The sequence below is a fragment of the Staurois parvus genome, unplaced genomic scaffold (genome assembly GCF_062004578.1).
Source record: "Staurois parvus isolate SC_StPar_1 unplaced genomic scaffold, SC_StPar_1.0 ptg002548l, whole genome shotgun sequence".
NCBI classification, from domain to species: Eukaryota; Metazoa; Chordata; class Amphibia; order Anura; family Ranidae; genus Staurois; species Staurois parvus.
In genome coordinates this window covers 1-22204 of record NW_028320344.1, presented here as the reverse complement: position 1 = coordinate 22204, position 22204 = coordinate 1, and the positions used below count along the sequence as shown (strand labels likewise).

The following is a 22204-nucleotide window of genomic DNA, read 5'->3' as shown; positions in this document are numbered from 1 at the left end:
TAGGGCCTCGGTCAGGTAAGACCAGGGGGTAAAGGCTTCATCCCACCCAATTTCTTTGAAGCCTCTGGACTAACAGACCCTTTTCCAGGAAATACAAAACCCAGAGAAAACCAAAAACGTAGTTTTCTCCACTCCGAAAAAACATTCTGAAGCCCCTCACATATGTGAGACCCCTGTGTTATCTTGAAGCCTACTACTACAGTAGCAGGGCAGATCAGTCCAAGCAGTGGGCAAAAAACGTGGTCAATTAACAAGCCAAGGTCAGCTGAGATGGCAAGCAGAAACGTGGTTGACAGTTCAGAAGGCAAGCAGAGGCATCATCAATAAAAAGGCCAGGGTCAGTTCAGGAGCAGGCAGAGGTATGGTCAGTTTAGGCAGCAGGCCTAGGAGTGGTCAATAAAAAGGGCAGGGTCAGGTCCAGAGCAGGCAGAGGTATGGTCAGTTTAGGCAGCAGGCAGTGGCGTGGTCAAATAACCGGCCAGGGTCAGTTCAGGAGCAGGCAGAGGTATGGTCAGTTTAGGCAGCAAGCAGTGGCGTGGTCAAATAACCGGCCAGGGTCGGTTGCAGAGCAGGCAAAGGTATGGTCAGTTTAGGCAGCAAGCAGTGGCGTGGTCAAATAACCGTCCAGGGTCAGTTCAGGAGCAGGCAGAGGTATGGTCAGTTTAGGAAGCAAGCAGTGGCGTGGTCAAATAACCATCCAGGGTCAGTTCAGGAGCAGGCAGAGGTATGGTCAGTTCAGGCAGCAAGCAGAGGCGTGGTCAAATAACCGGCAGGGTCAGTTCAGGAGCAGGCAGAGACGTGATTGAATGGCAGAAAATTCAGAATTACATTTACCATACGTCACTAATATGGTAGAGAAGCAGAGTAATGGTGGAAACAGTCACCTATGCAGAGGCCTGGTTGGGAAGGACACTGGGGGACAATAACAACTGGTGTCTCGTCTAACTCCTCTTCTGGAGCACACAACATTTTTTTTTACATGTTTGACCTCTTTCTCCGAGAGGGAATTTTTCAGGAAAATGGAGTTCATGGACTCTACTCTCTGCATCTGAGCGAACACTTTCTGGTGGGCCTCCAGGGTACAAAAGGGCAGTGACAATTTCCTCCTGATAGTGAAGAAAGGACATGGGTGTCTCTGGATTCTGATAGATCTCATATGTATTATAAATGGCTGAATTGAAAAAATAAATGGAGACTTTTTTGTACCAATGGTGGGTTCTTCTTACAGCAAGGTGGGGCTGGATCATCTGATCATTGAAGTCGACTCCCCCCATGAACAAATTATAATCGTGGACACATTCTGGTGTTTGGATTGTGCCATTTCTTCTGGTGATTTGCACGTGGGTGTCATTGTGAATTGATGAGCATGTAGATGTCTCGTTTGTCCCTCCACTTCATAGCCAATATCTCTTCATTCCGCAAACTCACCGACTCCCCTCGCTGTAGTCTGGTGTTCACCAACCTTTGAGGGAAGCCCTTCCTACTAGCTCTCCTGGTGCCACATGCTAGTGTTCTCCTTCGGTGAAGATTGAGGTTCTCCATTTCTGGTGGAAGCCACTGCTCTGCTAGTGGATGTCATTGTGGTACTTGTGGTAGCCTGCTCCTCACCAGAAGGCCTTCATTTGGTGGGCACACGTTCCTCCTCCTCCGATTCTGTAGCAGACACACTGCTTAAAATGGATTGTAATCCAATCAGAATCAGACTCTGAGATCTCCTCGCTGCTCTCCTCGGTCATGGTTAGGATTTGGTAGGCCTCCTCACAGGATAATAATTGTTTACACATACTGGGGCAGATGTGGCTGCACTGCTGGGTGCTGATGAGGCTGCACTGATGGGTGCTGATGAGGCTGCTGCTGGGTGCTGATGAGGCTGCACTGCTGGGTGCTGATGAGGCTGCTGCTGGGTGCTGATGAGGCTGCACTGCTGGGTGCTGATGAGGCTGCACTGCTGGGTGCTGATGAGGCTGCACTGCTGGGTGCTGATGAGGCTGCTGCTGGGTGCTGATGAGCATAGATAGGGCACTGATGAGCACATATGGGCACAGATAGGTCACTGATAAGCACAGATGGGCACAGATAGGTCACTGATGAGCACAGATAGGGCACTGATGAGCACAGATAGGGCACTGATGAGCACAGATGGGCACAGATAGGGCACTGATGAGCACAGATAGGGCACTGATGAGCACAGATGGGCACAGATAGGGCACTGATGAGCACAGATAGGGCACTGATGAGCACAGATAGGGCACTGATGAGCACAGAAAGGGCACTGATGAGCACAGATGGGCACTGATGAGCACAGATAGGGCACTGATGAGCACAGATAGGGCACCGATGAGCATAGAAAGGGCACTGATGAGCAGAGATGGGCACTGATGAGCACAGAGAGGGCACTGATGAGCACAGATGGGCACAGATAGGGCACTGATGAGCACAGATAGGGCACTGATGAGCACAGATGGGCACAGATAGGGCACTGATGAGCACAGATAGGGCACTGATGAGCACAGATGGGCACAGATAGGGCACTGATGAGCACAGATAGAGCACTGACGAGCATAGAAAAGGCACTGATGAGCACAGATAGGGCACTGATGAGCACAGATAGGGCACTGATGAGCACAGAAAGGGCACTGATGAGCACAGATGTGCACTTATGAGCACAGATGGGCACTGATGAGCACAGATAGGGCACTGATGAGCACAGATAGGGCACCGATGAGCATAGAAAGGGCACTGATGAGCAGAGATGGGCACTGATGAGCACAGAGAGGGCACTGATGAGCACAGATAGGGCACTGATGAGCACAGACAGGGCACTGATGAGCGCAGATAGGGCACTGATGAGCACAGATAGGGCACCGATGAGCACAGATGGGCACTGATGAGCACAGATGAGCACAGACAGGGCACTGATGAGTACAGATTTGCACCGATGAGCACAGATAGGGCACTGATGAGCACAGATGGGCACTGATGAGCACAGATAGGGCACTGATGAGTACAGATGAGCACAGACAGGGCACTGATGAGTGCAGACAGGGCACTGATGAGCACAGATGGGGCACCGATGAACACAGACAGGGCACTGATGAGCACAGATGGGCACCGATGAGCACAGACAGGGCACTGATGAGCACAGACGGGGCACTGATCAGCGCAGATGGGGCACCGATGAACACAGATAGGGCACCAATGAGCACAGATAGGGCACCGATGAGCACAGATGGGGCACCGAGGAGCACTGACAGGGCACCGATGAGCACAGACAGAGCATCGATGAGCACAGATGGGCACTGATGAGCATAGACAGGGCACTGATGAGCACAGATGGGCACTGATGAGCACAGATGGGCACTGATGAGCACAGACAGGACACTGATGAGCACAGACAGGGCACTGATGAGCATAGATGGGCACTGATGAGCACAGATGGGCACTGATGAGCACAGATAGGGCACTGATGAGCACACTCAGTGTTTAGGAACCGATTCTCTCTCCTTTCCTCACTCTCGGTATTGGTGTGAGGAGAGAGAACACCCAGCCATGACCCTGCTGTGTTTACATTTGTGATGGTTCTGTCCAATGAGAGCGATCAACAATGTAAACAGCTGCTGTAATTGGCCGTTCCCCCCCTTCATGGTGTGCTGTGTCTGAGGGACACAACCATCACTTACAGTCCCCGATGCACGCCGCCGGAGGAGCGCGAGAAGCGTGATTACGGGAGGACGTCATGTGACACCCTTCCAGAACTGTCCGGCCGCGGTGAAGCCATCATTCGGATATCACCGATCGGCAAGTGGTTAAATGTAAAAGGGCTCAACGGCCCAAATAAAAGGCTCTCCCTATAGAAGGAAGCTCCTCCCCTCCAAAGTGACAAACTTTGCCTTGAAGAGACTCACCTTTGCAGTGCCTTCTAGTAGGTTGTTAGTAGATTTAGGTACATTTTGGGGTTTTGGCTCCTCTGTAGCCAGTGAAGTTTGATTGCTTTTGGCTGTTCTGGGTCCTGCTGGTTGCAGCTCATCTACTTCCCCTGTTTAATAGTAGTTTCTAGAATATAGTGGGATGGGAGAGGCAGATCCTGGGCTGAATATACATACAGACTCAGCCAATCCCAAGTAAAGGGGATGACCAGGAGGGGGCTGAAGTGTGTATAAATAGCCTGGGGCCTGGAACAGCAAGCGTCTTGTTCAGGAGGAGAAGACCCAGCCTGAAGGGTTGATGCCCTTTCTGGGCAGATTAGCTGAAGCCTGCAGGAGTGTCATTGAGGTCCCAGCTAAGGGAGACCTGGGGGGCCTGTCTATAAAGCTGCAGGGGAACAGTCTGGAGAACGTCTGCCTGGGGGGGTCACAGTACAGGGTCTGACTGGAGGGTCACAGTACGGGGTCTGACTGGAGGGTCACAGTACGGGGTCTGGCTGGAGGGTCACAGTATGGGGTCTGACTGGAGGGTCACAGTACGGGGTCTGGCTGGAGGGCCACAGTATGGGGTCTGACTGGAGGGTCACAGTACGGGGTCTGCCTGGAGGGTCACAGTACGGGGTCTGACTGGAGGGTCACAGTACGGGGTCTGGCTGGAGGGTCACAGTACGAGGACTGGCTGGAGGCTCACAGTACAGGGTCTGGCTGGAGGGTCACAGTACAGGGTCTGGCTGGAGGGTCACAGTACGGGGTCTGGCTGGAGGCTCACAGTACGGGGTCTGGCTGGAGGGCCACAGTACGGGGTCTGACTGGAGGGTCACAGTACGGGGTCTGGCTGAAGGGTCACAGTATGGGGTCGGACTGGAGGGTCACAGTACGGGGTTTGGCTGGAGGCTCACAGTTTGAGGTCTGGCTGGAGGGTCACTGTATGGGGTCTGACTGGAGGGTCACAGTACAGGGTCTGACTGGAGGGTCACAGTACGGGGTCTGGCTGGAGGCTCACAGTATGGGGTCTGGCTGGGGGGTCACAGTATGGGGTCTGGCTGGAGGATCACTGTACGGGGTCTGGCTGGAGGATCACTGTACGGGGTCTGGCTGGAGGATCACAGTTCTAGGTTTGGCTGGAGGCTCACAGTTTGAGGTCTGGCTTGAGGGTTACTGTATGGGGTCCGGCTGGAGGCTCACAGTTCGGAGTATGGCTGGAGGGTCACAGTACGGGGTCTGGCTGGAGGGTCACAGTACGGGGTCTGGCTGGAGGGTCACAGTACGGGGTCTGGCTGGAGGGTCACAGTACGGGGTCTGGCTGAAGGGTCACAGTACGGGGTCTGGCTGGAGGGTCACAGTAGGGGGTCTGGCTGGTAACTGGAAGGAGACATCCATGTACACAGGGGCACAGTGAGTAGACACAATGACTGATGGTACCTAACCCTGGGAGGGATTGTTCCGGAGTTGCTGGCTTAGGGCCCCTTCCATAGTGGGGGTCCCCTGAGCTGTATGCCCACTATCTCTTATCATAAGAGGTCCACCCTGAAGAGTTCAGCTTGTGGGGGGTGCAGGGTGGTGCAGCTACAATAATTCACACAGTCAGGTGCAATGGAAGACTTGTAATGCCCCCTGCATACAACAGAAAGGTCACACAGCGCTTGAGTAGATGAGGATCTGGCATCCAGCATGTCTCCTTCTCCAGGCTGATGTGGGGGGGGGGGTAAAAGCTTGCCTCCCAAATCACTCCGAGGTAAGATACAAAATACACTTCCATAGTGTGAACCCACAAGGTAGATAGAAGAGACACTCACAATATTGAAGAGGACAGCAGGCGTGTCCAGCAATACAAAGCTGTCATGTGTGGTGCTCCTATGGGTTACTGCAGGTCAGGCATCGATCGCTATCCAATCACATTCCGCGTGCATGATGGCGTCACCATCACAAGCGCCATCTGATGTGTTTCATCAGAGGTGACATCATCTGGGGGAGGGGCTGGGCTTTCTGAGATCACATTTTCTAGATATTTCCCAGTATATGTATTATCCGTCATTTATGGGGTTGTATGTTTATGTGCTTTTAGTGCTGCACTTTACCTTTCCACTTGTCTGTTGAGTTTCTGTATCTGAACTCATAGTGCTGCAGCCTTTAGTTTATTACCCCAGCGCAGTGTTTGCCCCTTTCTTTTCCTATTGAAATAGCACAACCTGGTGGTTTGGCTGCCCAATGGGGTGCACTCACGGGTTCCAGTAATGTGAGAGCGGGGATCAGCCAGACTGACAGCGTCTGTAAAGAGATCAGAGTGCGGCCTGGCCGTCTCGTGTCCAAGATGGAGGATGTCCAAGGAGTTGTGACCCTACGCTTTCCCTCCGCATCAGGAATCTGTCCCTTACCTCTTGTACTGTCCCTACCAGGGGGGCACCTGTCCCTACTCTACCAACTGTCATGGAAATTTTGTATTGTTGGTTGAACTTTAAATGTGTCATATATTCGTGTTATTCATATGTCTCTGGTGTGTATAATTAAAGCTCTGAAGGCTGCAATTGGGCCATGCCATGTACAATGTATGTATTACAGTACTCAGCTCGGTAATGGATGAGATGGCAGATCTGCGCTTATAGACCGGCGTGTATACCACCATTCGATGCGAATGCCGCCGGCGGTAGGCCGCGGGCCTGTATTCACATATCAGCAGCATAGTACCACATGGACTCCGTGCCTCAAGGCGCCGGGCAGTGCGAACTCCGCGTGTAGGCTCATGTATATCTTACAAGCCACTACCGACCTGAACTGTATCTGGATGGATGTGTTTTAATAACGATAGTGTAGGGCCCATTCAGATACAGACTGGTGTTTCTAGGGAATGCTTGTACAGAGAATTTACATATCACTAGGAGCTAGTAAGACAGGAAATATGCTCTCCATAGAGAGTTCATGGGGGGGAGGGGAGGAAGTCTGCTGACCTCAGAGGGCTCATGGGGGAGGACCAGTGATAGATAAAAGGAAAGGCTACGCTCCAATCGGAATGTACATCCTGTGTATAGGCACTCCCCATTGCATTGTTCTGTGGGAGGGGATTGACCTGACTCATGTGGGGGGCATGTGTGTGTTTGTAATAAAACCAGAGGCTGAGAATGAAAACTGGCTCTATGTGAATTCCAACAGCAACCTGAGAGTGTCGTGTGATCATTCCTGGGTAACGGAGCTCCAATTCCTGACATCTCAACAGAAGCTAAAGCAGTTGGAGGGGCAGGAATCGTGTAGTTTAGCTGCAGTCGTGGTAAGCGAGATTCGTACAGCTTTATGGGGGATTTCTGCACATCCAACTGTGAGTACTCACGGTAAGGAGAAATTTGTTAAAAGCGAATTTCCAAGACACAACTCACAAAATACACACCAAACCTGGGAGCCAGGGCCTTAAATAGATTCTGCCTGACCCAAGATGGCTGCTAGGGTCACACGGGGAGGCATCATCCAATAGGGTAGCTTCCTGAGGAACCTTGTTCCTCTAGGCTTCTTCTCCAACAACAGTGCCACTGTGGAAGAGCGCCACCTGCAGTGGAGGAAGTAGACTGCACCTGCCTACAAGCTACTACCAGAGAGTGTCCTCTGTGACCGTTGTCACTGAATTTGGGAATCCTAACGCTCCCCCGACACCTCAACCAAGTGTAAACCAACACGGAACTTCACAAAGACCCTCATTGCCTGGTTATTGCATTGAGAGACTGGGGAGCTGCTGTGTGCCTGGCTGTCATCACCCAATAGGGAATGGAACCTGGGACCAAACAGAGGGACCAGCTTGGGGTCTGCACTACACTTCTACAAATCCAACACCCCTTCCTTTACTCATAAGTGTTCCCACATATATTTCTGTCCAATCTGTCAGAGAGAAAACGAGGAATGCTGATAGCAATCACAGACCCCCTGACATTCAGACTCCTCCATATTGTTACCGATGAATCAGGAAGATCGATCATTCTGGTCTGTGAGATAAATAACCCTCAATGTACCATTGTGACCCGATATCTGCCCGACTCCCCACCGCTTTCCTTCCTGTACAAAGTATGGAAAAAAGTGCAGAAAATCAGGAGAGGCCATTTACTCGTCTGTGCAGATTTCAGTGCCGTTCCAGGCGTCACCATGGACATCTCTGGCTCCTCCCCCACACATACCTGCCGACCAATGGCATGGAAATGACTGAAAACTGCAAATAACGGCATTCCACCGACAGGTCCTACAGCATTTCTTCTAAGCCTCGCCTCACCTATTCATAGACTTGTTTATGGCAGATCAGATCTTTCTTCAACAGATGTCTAAGGCTGGCCATACATTAGACAATCTTCTTGTACAATTTTCCTTTAGATTTACTAAAACCATAGAATTTGAGGTCCGACCTAAACACTTCCAATTTGTATGCAATCAGGCCGGCCCTTGTACTACATAGTGTAAGGTCCATCTAAAGGAGATTGAAGAAGAAGATTGTATAATGTATGGCCAGACTAATTCAGGGATCCTAAATGGAAGGGGTGTGCTGTGCTGGGGGAGGGGTTTATGGGAAGGCTGGAGGAGTATATAAACTAGGATGGAGGGGGAAGGGAGAATTCGATTATAACGGGGTAGACAGATCAGACCGGGGTCAGTCCCTATTGGTGGGTGGAATGGGGAAAGATGGGGGGAGGGCTATGGCAGGTGATAAGAAGGTTCCCATGTTACAAACAACCAGTGGAATTGGTACCATTTGTATGAAAATAAAAAATACACAAAATCTGTGTGAACAAGGTGTCAGTGAATGAACAAGGTGTCAGTGAATGCACAAGGTGTCAGTGAATGAACAAGATGTCGGTGAATGGACAAGGTGTCAGTGAATGGACAAGGTGTCAGTGAAGGAACAAGGTGTCAGTGAATGTACAAGGTGTCAGGGAATGAACAAGGTGTCAGTGAATGCACAAGGTGTCGGTGAATGAACAAGGTGTGAGTGAATGAACAACGTGTCAGTGAAGGAACAAGGTGTCAGTGAATGAACAAGGTGTCGGTGAATGAACAAGGTGTCGGTGAATGAACAAGGTGTCGGTGAATGAACAAGGTGTCAGGGAATGAACAAGGTATCTGTGAATGAACAAGGTGTCGGTGAATGAACAAGGTGTCGGTGAAGGAACAAGGTGTCAGTGAATGAACAAGGTGTCAGTGAATGGAAGTCTTTGTTCCCCAATGTCAGACGTCTGCCCAGCACAATCGGTGAGTTGGAAGGTTCGGTGAATGAAGAGAACTAGGACTGGATTGGTATTGCTGAATCTTGGCTTCATTTGTCACATGACTGGGCCATTCATATTCCTGGCTAGGTTCCCTTTCGGAGAGACGGGGGAATAGGAGAGGTGTTGGTGTCTCTATGTGAGGAGTCATGTGACCAGCCCCCCATTCAGTGGATATACTGAGGATAATGCACTCTGGGGGTTTCTATCATTTCCTTTGAGGATACAAGTAGAAGATGGAATAAGAATCCCGTGTGGTTGAACACGGAATGAGAAGAAGGAGAATCATTGGTCACATGATCCTTGTAAGACATGGCCCCCGGTACACAGACAGCCCCACTGGCCTCCTGTGTGTTGCTATGGACAACCACTCTGGGTCCCGGCCTCTGGTCAGCGTCTCTCCTGGCATGTAGCATGGACTTCTCTCTGCTGGACCTTCTCTCCAGCCGTGACACATTCACATTTCCCACAACAGCTACTGGTTTCCCTGCATCAGCGTTGCCGGGGGCGACAACACCCCTCCCCAGGTTGGACATCCTGCAGCTCTCTCCTTGCCCTGAAGGTTGCCTTGTTCTCCTCTGTAGGTTGGCTCAATGCTTCCAGGGGCCCCTTGCACCAGTCCACAGCAGACTCACACACATCTGAATGATCCATCACTCATCAGTATCGTCACTAGGACATCCGGCGAGACGGACGTGTGCCGGCGAGCTCCCGCTCCCCTGGCCCCAATCCGCTACCATCTGGGCGGCAGCAGACCCTGACGGGGGCCCCACATCTCTCCGGTCCCTGTTCGTCAGCCAGGGAAGGCCACTGGACCTTTCTCCCGGAGCTCCGGGACTTGCGGCCTACCCGGCCCCCAAAGCCACGGCTTCGATTTTTGGCGCGGCTGACCAGGATCGCCGGGCATCAGCCCGGGCTGCTGCCGCTCCGTTCCCCGGTCCCCGCCAATCAGCCAGCCTCCACAGGGTCCCCCTCACCAACCCTGGGTCCATCCCCGACCACCGGGTACCAGCTTGCCCGGAGCAGCCACTTGGTCGCCAGCTTCGGTGCCCCTGCGCCCCATCTGCTGCCATCCGGGCCCCTGAGCCTGCTGCCGAGGTCCCCACCAACACCCACAGACACTCCGTCCCTCCAGCGGAGCTCCGGCGGTCCGAAGCGGCTTGAGGTCTACCACGGCACCCAAAGCCGCGGTGTTTCCTGCCGGCCGTGGCTGGAATCATGGCGGGAATTGCGGCCGCGGCGGGACGCCTGCGCTCCTCCAGGGAAGCTACCACCACCACCAACGGTCCTTCTAACCTAGGAGGGATCCACCTCCACCCCGACGCTCCAGGACCCAGGACACCAGGTACTCCACCAGGGGCACCCACTACCCACCAGGGAGCCCAACCACCATCCCACTGCCAGCCACCATGGACACACTCAGGGATCCCACGATCCACCGGAAACCCCAAACCACCAGGGACCCTAAGCCACTATCCCTCCAGGGATCGCTACTACCCCACCAGGGATAGCACGCCCACCATCCCACCAAGGATCCCCTGCCCACCACCCCACCTGGGACTACCAGCCAGCCACCCCACCTAGGACCGCTAGCCCACCACCCTGCCTTCCGGCACGCTATTCCCTCTGGCGAAGCCCCGGCGACTCGTGGCCCACCACGACACCTGAAGCCACGGTCTCTCCTACCGGCCGCAACAGATCACGGATGAGCGCAAACCACGTAGGGCCGACACTCGCTACCGCAACTCCCCGCTCGACCCTGACGACGACCCTTCAACACCTCCTGACGCTGCACCCTTCTACACCTTCAGCGCCTCCCGACGCCGAGCCCTCAGCATCCGACGCCTGGCCTCAACAACTCCAGTCACCGAGCCAACAGCATCACCAGTCGCCGTGCCTACCAACACCCCCAGTCATTGCACCCTACGACCCCTCCGCTCGCCGAACCACAGGACCCACTGAAGACGTGCCACAGGACCCACAGACGCCAGCTTACTGCACCCACAGACTGCAGCCAACCAGCTGTCGCCCTCCACCCTCACTCTCCCCTACAGAAGGACTCAAATGGACTCTCCCACGGTGATACAGATTCCCCACATCACCTTGCCCTGACCTGTATCCCTGATGCCTGATGACGTGCTGCCGCACCCACAGGCACCAACCTACCACACCCGCAGACTACTACCAACCTGCTGCTGACCCTGCTGCCCTCCACTCTCCCTCACAGAAGAACGCAACAGACTCCTCCACAGCGCTTCTGACGCTCTGCTTCACCATCCCTGACCTGCACCCCCTCACCTCCCATGGCGTTTCGGACACTCTGCTTCGCCATCCCTGACCAGCACCCCCTCACCCCCCCGACCCTTCCAGCACCCCGCTCACCCCAACATGCCGCCCTCGCTCCTCCTCCTCGTCCTCCTCTCCTCCATCCCTAAAACTGCCTCCCTCTACCCGCCCACCCCCGCTAAGCAGCTCTCTATCGCCCCCTCACTTCTCCCCTCCCCCCACTACGGCACCCACCACCTCCTCCTGCTACTCCACTTCCCCGCTGACCCACTTGCCACCACTTTCAGACCCACACGCTCCTACATCTCCCGTTCCCATGCCACCTTCCTCACCCTCCTCCTTCTCATATCAGCTGGGGACATCTCCCCGAACCCTGGCCCCTCACCACCTCACCCCCCCTAGAGACCCCCTTGCTCACGCCAGCCGACGCGACCCCCTCAACCTCATACATGTACCCCTCCTCCCCATACCTATCCCCCCTCTCTCAGTTGCACTCCTGAATGCCCGTTCGGTTTGCAAACAAGCTTACCGCCATCCATGACCTCTTCATCTCCCGCTCCCTCAACCTCCTAGCAGTCACCGAAACCTGGGTACAGGCCACTGACTCCACTTCCCCTGCGGCACTCACCCATGGAGGTCTCATCTGGACCCATTCGCCAAGACTGAGCGATCGCAGAGGTGGTGGTGTCGGCTTGCTCCTATCACCGCTGAGCACCTTCCAGGTCCTCCCTAACCCTCCCTCTCTATCCTTTCCCTCCTTCGAGGCGCACTGCATCCGACTCTTCTCACCCACCCCCCTAAGGATCGCAGTGGTCTACAGACCTCCTGGGTGCATACCCCTCTTCCTGGACAACTTCGCCGCCTGGCTCCTCTTCTTCCTCTCCTCTGAGCTACCGACCATCATCCTCGGGGACTTCAATATCCCCATCAACGACAACAACCCGGCTACTTCCCAATTCCTCCACCTAACCTCCTCCTTCGCTCTCACACAGCACACGCAATCCTCCACCCACATCGGAGGGAACACCCTGGACCTCGTCTTCTCCCACCTCTGTACCCTCAACCAGTTCTCTAACACCCCCTTCTCTCTCTCCGACCACCACCTCATCACCTTCTCCATCTCCCCTTCCCCCAACTCCCCCCCTCAAAAACGCCAAACCATCACCAGCTGCAACCTCCGCAACCTAACCCCGGCCCCCCTCCACTCGGCCGCCGACCGCCTACACGACAGCATCCTCTCACTGTCATGTCCTGACATAGCCACCACCTTGAACAATGACTCACTGTCAGATGCCCTAGACTCTCTGGCACCCCTAACCACACGCATCATCAAACCCAGACCGCTCCAACCATGGCAGAATGACAGCACTAAACGCCTCAAACGTCGCAGTCGTGCGCTGGAGAGACTGTGGCGCAAAACCAGGTCCCCTCATGCATTCTCCCTCTACAAATCTGCATTTCTCATTTACACCTCCTCCCTCCACGCCGCCAAGCAGGCCTACTTTGTTAACCTCATCAACACCCTCTCCTCCTGCCCTCGCCGACTCTTCTCCACCTTCAACTCCCTGCTCTCTCCCCCCCCTCCTCCACTCAGTACCTCACTCCCGCCCACGAGATTGCCACCCATTTCCACAACAAGATTGACGCTATCCGTAAGGACATCGTCAACTTGCAATCTACCTCCCCACCTAGCCTCCCCACCCCCGTCACCCCTTCATATCCCCCCTCCTCTGCCCTCACAACCGTACTGCCCCCCACCTCTCCCAAGGCCCCGCCCACCATAACCCCCCCTGCACTGCACTCCCTCAGCCCTGTCACTACTGAGGAAGTCGCCAAAGTCCTCTCAGAAGCCCGCCTCACTACCTGCCCCCTGGACCCTATCCCCTCTCAACTCAACCGGTCACCCCCCGCCTCCCTCATCTGCTCCCTCACCCACATCTTCAATCTCTCCCTCTCTACTGGCGCATTCCCCTCCCCCCTAAAGCACGCGCATATCACCCCCATCCTCAAAAAGCCCTCCCTGGATCCCGCAGACCCCAACAACCTCAGACCCATCTCCCTGCTGCCACTCACCTCCAAGCTCCATGAGCGCAGAGTCTACGATCGCCTAAGCACCCACCATACTGACAATAACCTCCTTGACCCACTACAGTCCGGCTTCCGTCCCCTACACTCCACTGAAACCGCCCTCCTCAAAATCACTAACGACCTACTAAACGCCAAAGCCAAGGGCGACTACTCTGTCCTCCTTCTCCTGGACCTCTCCGCGGCCTTTGACACAGTCGACCACCCCCTCCTCCTTAATAAACTACTCTCCCTTGGCATCAGAGATACTGCTCTCTCTTGGTTCTCATCCTATCTATCCCAACGCTCCTTCAGTGTCACCTACAATGGCGCCACCTCCCCCTCCCTCCCCCTCTCTGTTGGGGTCCCCGTACCCTTCGCTCCTCACTGGACCTCCTTCTTTCCTGCTCCCTGGTCTCCTCCTCCCATGCACGACTGCAAGACTTCTCCAGGTTTTCCCCCATCCTCTGGAACTCACTGCCCCAATCCATAAGACTGTCGCCTTTCCTCCTCACATTCAGGCGCTCCCTCAAAACCCATCTCTTCAGGAAAGCCTACCCCACCCTCACCTAACGGCCATTCTCCATCTTTCCTCCCACCCCTCATTCCCCTCAGCCACTTCCTACTGTACCATTACCCCCTCCCTCCTAGATTGTAAGCTCGAAAGAGTAGGGCCCTCTTACCCCTCGTACGTTGTTTGTTATTGTTGTAATGTGCCATGTATTGTCCCCCCCCCCCATTGTACAGCGCTGAGCAAACCCTTTGGCGCTATATAAACTCCATGTAATAATAATAATAATAATTCCAGCTACTACCAGGTAAAACATTTGGGATGATTGTATACAAACAATTGTAAATACCACCAAATACATAAACAGTGAAATAAACGGATGGCAGGTTTGGAAACCACAGAAAGCCAACACAATCTATTTGCCTTCATCTACGCGTTTCACGGAGGTCCGGCTTCTTCCAGACTGAAAATGGCTTTTCTATCCGAGTTCTAATGAGAAATCCAGATCCTTCTACAACATCCAGCAGGAAAATGACAAAAGATGGATATAGAGCGAGGAGCGACAATTCCACTGTCCACCACTAGGGGGGGCTATATGTGCGAGTCGGACATTGGGGGGTCGTGTGTTCCCTGAACACGCCAACATCTGGGGCATTTGGTGGGCTGCTCCCCCCGTGTCCCACAATGCAGTGCTCACATTTCAGGTGCTTTGGCCAATCACAGCTGAGTTCACAGATAGAGAAAAGATTGGCCAAAGATCTGGTGACTTTGGCCAATCATGATGCATGGCCAAGTCCACGCCCCCACACCATACAAGGCTGCTTATTGGGTGTTAGTGAGCTAGGTGAGGTTAGTTAGTGGTGTGTTAGGAGGGTGTAGTGTAGAGTCGTGGTGTCAGTGTTGTGGTTTAAATTTTGTGGCATCAGTGTTGTGGCATCAGTGCTGTGGTGTCAGTGTTGTGGTGTCAGTGTTGTGGTGTCAGTGTTGTGGTGTCAGTGTCATGGTGTCAGTGTCGTGGTGTCAGTGTCGTGGTGTCAGTGTCGTGGTGTCAGTGTCGTGGTGTCAGTGTCGTGGTGTCAGTGTGTTGTTTTTACAACGCTTCTGCATCACTGTTCTTCCCATTTTTTTTCTTTGTTATTTTTTTTTGTGAGTATCAGGTTCTGTTGCTGCATCTTTAGTGTTCCCCTTTTTTGTTGCCGGTGTTCCTCCTTCTACATCACAATTCTTTCTTTGGATTTCCTAATTTTTTTTAGATTTATCTTATTTTATTTTTTTCCTGCCGCGGCCAAAAATACATGAAAGTATCCATAGTTACTGAAGCCCCAATATTCTATAAAAAAAACCCCAAAACAATAAACCCCCACAGTCTATAGTGCGCCAAGCACAACATATTGCACCCCAGCACCAAAATCCCATCCCCCACAGAAAATAAAGGGGGAATCCCCTAAAATCCCCATCATGTCGGAAAGGCCAAGAAGGAGAGGCAGATTCTCACAGGCAGCTAAGAGAGGGCAAGCAGCCTCTGTGTCCACAGTGACCAGTGGTGGCCGTGGACATGGTGGACCCTCTGCAGGCAGGGCACGCTTGTCCTTTGTTTCTGGTGCTGGCCGTATTATTGAGCCACAACATGCAGAAGAGGTGGGGGAGGGGATAACTCAGTCATCCTCATCCTCCTCATCCTCTGTCACCCAGGATCATACTATTTTGCCTTCCACTGCAGCTGCCAAAGCGGCCTGTTCCACAGGCTCCTTGTCCACCACAGCTGCTCCTTCCGTAGCCCCACCATCATGCATGGAGGAGTCACCTCAATCATGTGATCCTGGTGTCAGTCCCATGCTGCTGGAGGATGCGCAGCAATCTGAATGCTCCGATGTTGGTTCCCAGGATGAGGAAAGGAGTGACGTGAGCCTAGAGAGAGGGGGCGCCAGTGAGGGAAAAGAAATTGGCAGTCATGTTCCCCCAGCTGCAGCACACTGCCAAGTTGGGTCCAGTGATGAGGAGGATGGGGATGATGAGGTCACTGACTGTACTTGGGTGAGAGAACAGAGAAAGACAGTGAGGAGGAGGCAGAACTCCAACGAGGCAGGATGTCCTCCAGGGACAGGCGTAAGGACAGCCAACCGATGGCATCACATGACAGAGCTCCTCAGGGGCGGGGCACTGCTGACTCCATGCAGACTTCCACAAGTTCTCTGGTGTGGGCTTATTCCAACACATGTGCAGCAGATCGCAGCATTGCTATTTGTAGTCTCTGTCTGAAGCAGACCAAGTGTGGCCAAAACACCAGCCGCTTGGGCACCACATGCTGGACCACACATATGACGAGCCGCCATGCAACCCATTGGTAACATCACCTGAAAGGGCCACATCCGAAAACAGTGCAGACTTCTTCTTGGTCCTCATCTGGAATCTCTACCTCCTCTGTAATACATCAGGCCTTCTCAACAGCCTCCACTGAGAGGAGTGATGGTGCAGCAATGGGTGCCACAGGTCCTGCACCCCATCTGATAGCAGTACACCACCTGATCATTTCAGCAGGAACATTTCACTACCCCCTTTGCTGAACCGTGAAAAAAAATTCTGTCCACATCCACATGTCCCACCCATCCACATGTCCCATGGGCTCACTGACTCTGCAAAGCCTGCGTTAGGGCCCGAGGATTCTTGGTATCAAGGAGAGGGATCAATACTGGTTGACAACCCTTCTTGATCCACGTTACAAGGGTGAAGTTGCAGAGCTCCTCCAGTCTTCACAGAGGGAGCAGAGGAGGAAACATCTTGAGGACGCAATAAAAAAACATTTGTGTAGAACCTTTCCAGACAATGGGAGGTCACCATTTCCTGGACAACGTGTTTCTGTGGCTTCGTTCTGTCAGAGGAAGAGCGGTGGAGAAGGTGGCCGGCTGACCGATGCCTTCAAACAGTTCTTTAGTCCTCAGTGCCCAGGGATGTTAGGTTTAAGCACCCATCGGCAGGGTCTGCATCATATGGTGCAGGATTATCTAGGGACAAGATCAGACTTGGAGAACTTTCCAACTGAACATCCACTGGGTTACTGGGTCTTGAGGATGGATCACTGGCCAGAACTCGCTCAATATGCCATCGAGCTACTGACCTGTCCTGCACCCAGCGTGCTTTCCGAACGGACATTCAGTGCTGCTGGAGGTTTTGTGAAGGATAAAAGAGTGCGTCTGTCCACAGACTCCGCTGACCAGCTGACATTTATCAACATGAATCAGTCCTGGATCAACAGCAACTATCTTGTCCCTGATGCTGATGTAACGGATTCCATTTGTTAGGGATCTGGGATCCCTTGAAGACTGCCTATGCTGCCTATCCTATTCCTCAGTCCTGATATGGTCGCTTCCAACTATTTGTTTGGTTTAGGGCCCCACCAACACCCAAGGCCCAATTTTATTTATATTGGACCCCTTATTCATTCACAAGGGGGAAGCATCAGGGTGCCCCCTTATTTAAAGGGGTACCCGGATGTTAATGAGCCCCCTGCCTGCAGACCCCCACAACCAGGGTTTTGGGGAAGAGGCCCTTGTCTCCATGCTGAGGGCATGTGGCCTGGTAAGGTCCAGGGAGGGGAGGGCCACTTTTTCATCCTCCCCTTCCAGGCCTACCAGGCCTGTGCTCGGATCAAGGGTCTGGTATGAAGTTAGGGGGGACCCCACACTTTTTCCATCTATTTTTTGGGTGTGGGGTTCTCCTTAGAAGGCCTATCAGGTCTAAAGGGCTTGGTTTGGCTTTTAGGGGGAACCCCACGCACTTTAAAAAAAATGTCACTGTGGGGTCCCCCCTAACCTTCCCACCGGACCTAAAGGGTCTGTTATGAATTAGGGGGACCCCACACATCTTTTTTTTTTTTAAATATAAATGTCAGTTGTGCTGCAGCAGGTCCTATACATTGTACAGATGTGCAACTTTGCAGGGAGTTTATGGGGACCCCCCAGGTATGATAATTACATTTTTCATTTGTTTATGATTCCTGTCCCTCAGGGCCATCCCCGAGTCCCCATACCACTTCTGGGGCCAATAACTGGCATAAAAGCCTTCAGAATGGTCACTTTTCCATTTACAAGTTCCAGTCCCATAGACTTGCATTGAGTTCGAAGTTTGCGGTTGAACTTTCGTCAAGTTGGAATGTTGGACCGCGAACCGAACAGGGGGGTGTTGGACCCGTCACTACTTATTACATGTCTGTGTCCTTCTGTAGAAGAATTCTTCTAGCTACGTGTCTCAGTCCCAGCCTCGCCCTGTGTAGGAATGTACACCTCGCCCCGTGTAGGAGGGTACAGAACGGGTCACATTGGATACGGAGTGTCAGAGACTTTCCCCGTCATTCTGTCTTCTGCTCTCAGCGATGGCGTCTGCTGATCTGAGGAAGGAGCTGGAATGTTCCGTCTGTCTGAACATTTATACAGATCCTGTAACCCTGAGATGTGGACACAACTTCTGCCGGGACTGTATTGGCCGTGTGTTGGATACACAGAAGGGGTCTGGAGGTTATTCCTGTCCTGAATGCAGAAAAGAGTTCCAGAAGCGTCCTGCACTGAGGAGGAACATAAAACTATGTAACATAGTAGAGAACTTCCAGTCTACCCATCCAGAGCAGGAGGAGTCCGGGGTCTTCTGTACTTACTGTATTCACACTCCTGTACCGGCTGTGAAATCCTGTCTGATGTGTGAAGCTTCTCTGTGTGACAACCACCTGAGAGTCCACAGCAAGTCACCAGAACACGTCCTATGTGACCCCACCACTTCCCTGAAGGACAGGAAATGCTCCATCCATAAGAAGATCCTGGAGTATTACTGCACCGAGGACTCCACCTGTATCTGTGTGTCCTGCAGGCTGGATGGAGAACATCGGGGACACCAGGTGGAGACTCTGGAGGAGGCCTCTGAGAGGAAGAAGAAGAAACTGAGGAATGTTCTGCAGAAACTGATGACAGAGAGAGAGGAGATGGAGAAAAGAGTCCAGAGTCTGCAGGAACGCAGGAGGAAAGTACAAGGAAAAGCAGATGATGAAACCAAGAGAGTCACTGACCTGCTCAGAGACCTCAGGAGACGTCTGGAAGACCTGGAGAAGAGAGTCCTGAGGGACATCTCTGGGTGGGCAGAGCGGGTCTCCCGTCCCAAGTTGGATTATATTCGGGATCTGGAAATAAAGAAGGAGGAGCTGTCCAGGAAGATGAGGGACATTGAGGAGCTGTGTAACATGACGGATCCACTGACTGTCCTACAGAAATCAGACACAAGTGACTTGTGTGATACTGAGGATGGAGATGATGAGGACAGAGAGAGACATGAGAAGCTCCTCCATGATGGAGGGGATGTGGGGGGGATCTCACACACATTACACACGGGTTTATCTGATATCATGTCTGGGGTCAATGTACAGAAATGTACAGGCACACATGTCTCTCCACATTCTTCTACAAAGGGCAAAGGTCCCATCAATGGTCCACCATCCAGGAAACGCCTCAAACCCTCCCCCACTGGAGGACCAAATATTGGGGCTCTACAGCAAACACAGGGGGTGTCGGTTGTTACAGACATATTACTGGATGTGAGGACAGCTGGTAATTATCTACATATATCAGATGACGGGAAAACTGCATCCTCATCATCACATCAGAATCGTCCAGAAACACCAGAGAGGTTCCAGGATTCTCAGGTGATGAGCAGTCAGAGCTTCTCCTCCGGGAGACATTACTGGGACGTGGATGTCGGGGGGGCAGATCACTGGAGAGTCGGGATGTGTTACCCCAATATAGACAGGAGAGGAGGTCAGTTAGGGATTGGATATAATAAGAAGTCCTGGGGGTTGGAGAGGTTGTTGGGGGGTAATCAGTACTCAGTGGTACATGACAGTATTAGGACCCCATTCCCCGGCGGTGTCTCCAGTACCAGAGTCAGGATAGATCTGGATTATGAGGCCGGGCGGATCTCCTTCTATGATCTGTGTGACCCGATCCGACACCTCCACACCTTCACCACCACCTTCACTCAGCCCCTCCATGTCGGGGTATGGGTATGGGGAGGTTGTATAAAGATATGTGGGAGGAGCCAGAAGTGAGAGATCCGCCCAGAGACATCACAAGGGGGATGATCTGATTGGTGATTGGTGCAATACTCAGCCAATAGGAGGAAGGGCAGGAAACAGGAGTGATTTGTGGAGAAAGCTGCAGGTTCCGGGGCCGTCATCTTCATCCTAAACCTCACTTCACTCCCTAGTGTGTCACTGACCAGGAACAAGCATGCAGGAGGTCCGAGTGTTCCGCCTTCACTGGATGCATGCTTGTCACACTTATTTTTGACAGTGGCAATAAATGACAATTCAAAAATGAGGGGTTTTATGACAATTAAAAAATGAGGGGGTTTATTTGAAGTTTCAAAATGACATTTATATTAATTAAGTTGAAAAATGACAGGTTTTTTGACAGTGGAAAAAAATGGCAATTGAAAAATTATGGTTTTATTGACAATTTAAAAATGACAGTTAATTTAGGTCTGTTGAAAAATGACAGTTATTTTTTGTTGTTAAAAAGGAGTTATTTTTGACAGTTGAAAAATGACAGTTGAAAAAAAGAAGGTTTTTTGGACATTTGAAAAATGACAGTTATTTTGTCAGTTGATAATTATTTTTGACCATTGAAAAATTAGTTCTTGTTTTGACAGTTGAAAAATGACAGCTTTTGACAGAGGCAAAATATAAGTTATTTTTGACAATTAAAAATGAGTTTTTTTTGTCGGTTGCAATATGACAGTTATATTTGACAGTGGCAAAAAAATGACAATTACAAAATTAGTTTTTTTTTAACATTTTAAAAATGACTTTTTTGTCAGTTAAGATTTTATTTTTGAAAAACAACAGTTATATTTCAGAGTAGAACAATTAGATATTTTTGACAGTGGAAAACATGGCAATTGAAAAATGAGGGTTTTTTTGACAGTTGAAAAATTTGTTGTAAAAAAAAGTCAAAAATAACTTTCATTTTTCAACTGACAAAAAATAACTATTTTTTTTTTTTAATTACAAAAAAACAAATCATTTTTTAGATGTCAAAAATAACTGTCATTTTTCTACTGTCAAAAAAAACCTGTCATTTTTAAACTGTCAAAAAACCCTTCTTTTTTATATGTGATTTTTTTTTCACTGTCAAAAATGATCTGCATTTTATTGCCACTGTAAAAAAAACTGTCATTTTTCAACTGTCAAATATAACTGTCGTTTTTCGACTGTTTAAAAATAACTGTCATTTTTCAAGTGTAAAAAAATCTCATTTTTCAATTGCCATTTTTTGCTACTGTAAAAAATTAACTGTAATTTTCAACTGTCAAAAAACCCTCTGTTTTTAAAAGTGATTTTTTTTCTATGTCAAAAATGATTTGCATTTTAGTGCCACTGTAAAAAAAAACTGTCATTTTCCATCTGTCAAATATAACTGTAATTTTTCAACTCTTAAATGCAATTTTTCAACTGTAAAAAACAAAAATAATAATTTTTAATGACAAAAAATAACTAATTTTTCAACTGCCAAAAACCCTCATTTTTCAATTGCCATTTTTCCACTGTAAAAAATTACCTTTTTAAAATGACAACAAAAACATTTTTTAACCGTCAATCATAACTGTCAATATTTGCAGCTATCATTTTTTCTACTGTCAAAAATAAATAATGTTTTTTAACTGACAAAAAAAATAACTAACTGTTTGCCTCTGTCAAAAAAACTGTACTTTTTCAACTCAAAAAACTGTCATTTTTAAACTGTCAAATATAACTGTCGTTTTTCAACAGTAAAAAATAACAAATTTTTTATGACAAAAAATAATTTTTCACTGACAATTATCTGCATTTTATTGCTACTGTAAAAAAACTGTCATAGATTCAACTGTCAATAACCATGTAGTCCTGACGGGATACGTCTTTTATTTGCACTAACATACAATTGTGAGGACGAGATTTCGGGGAATGTTCCTTCTTCAGGTCCCAGCAGGACGGATCACAAAGGGAAAGCAGAATGTTGGGAGAGATGTGGGGGAGGGGAACAGAAAAAGAGAACAGAGATAACACACAGCAAAAGCAAAGTCTGGGGGGGAGACAACACTCACAGGGGGGGGGGGGCAACACTCACAGAGGGGGGGGGAGACAACACTCACAAAGGGGGGTGAGACAACAC

General features: G+C 50.9%; 1 protein-coding gene across 1 annotated transcript; it reads left to right on the top strand.

Moving 5' to 3' along the window:
• Positions 1–18384: 18384 nt before the first annotated feature.
• On the top strand, positions 18385–21556 carry LOC149430650 (E3 ubiquitin/ISG15 ligase TRIM25-like). The gene has a single exon (XM_089666139.1). It carries the CDS (start codon positions 18385–18387, stop codon positions 20098–20100), a length of 1716 nt encoding a protein of 571 aa, XP_089522265.1. The 3' UTR covers positions 20101–21556.
• Positions 21557–22204: the final 648 nt, after the last annotated feature.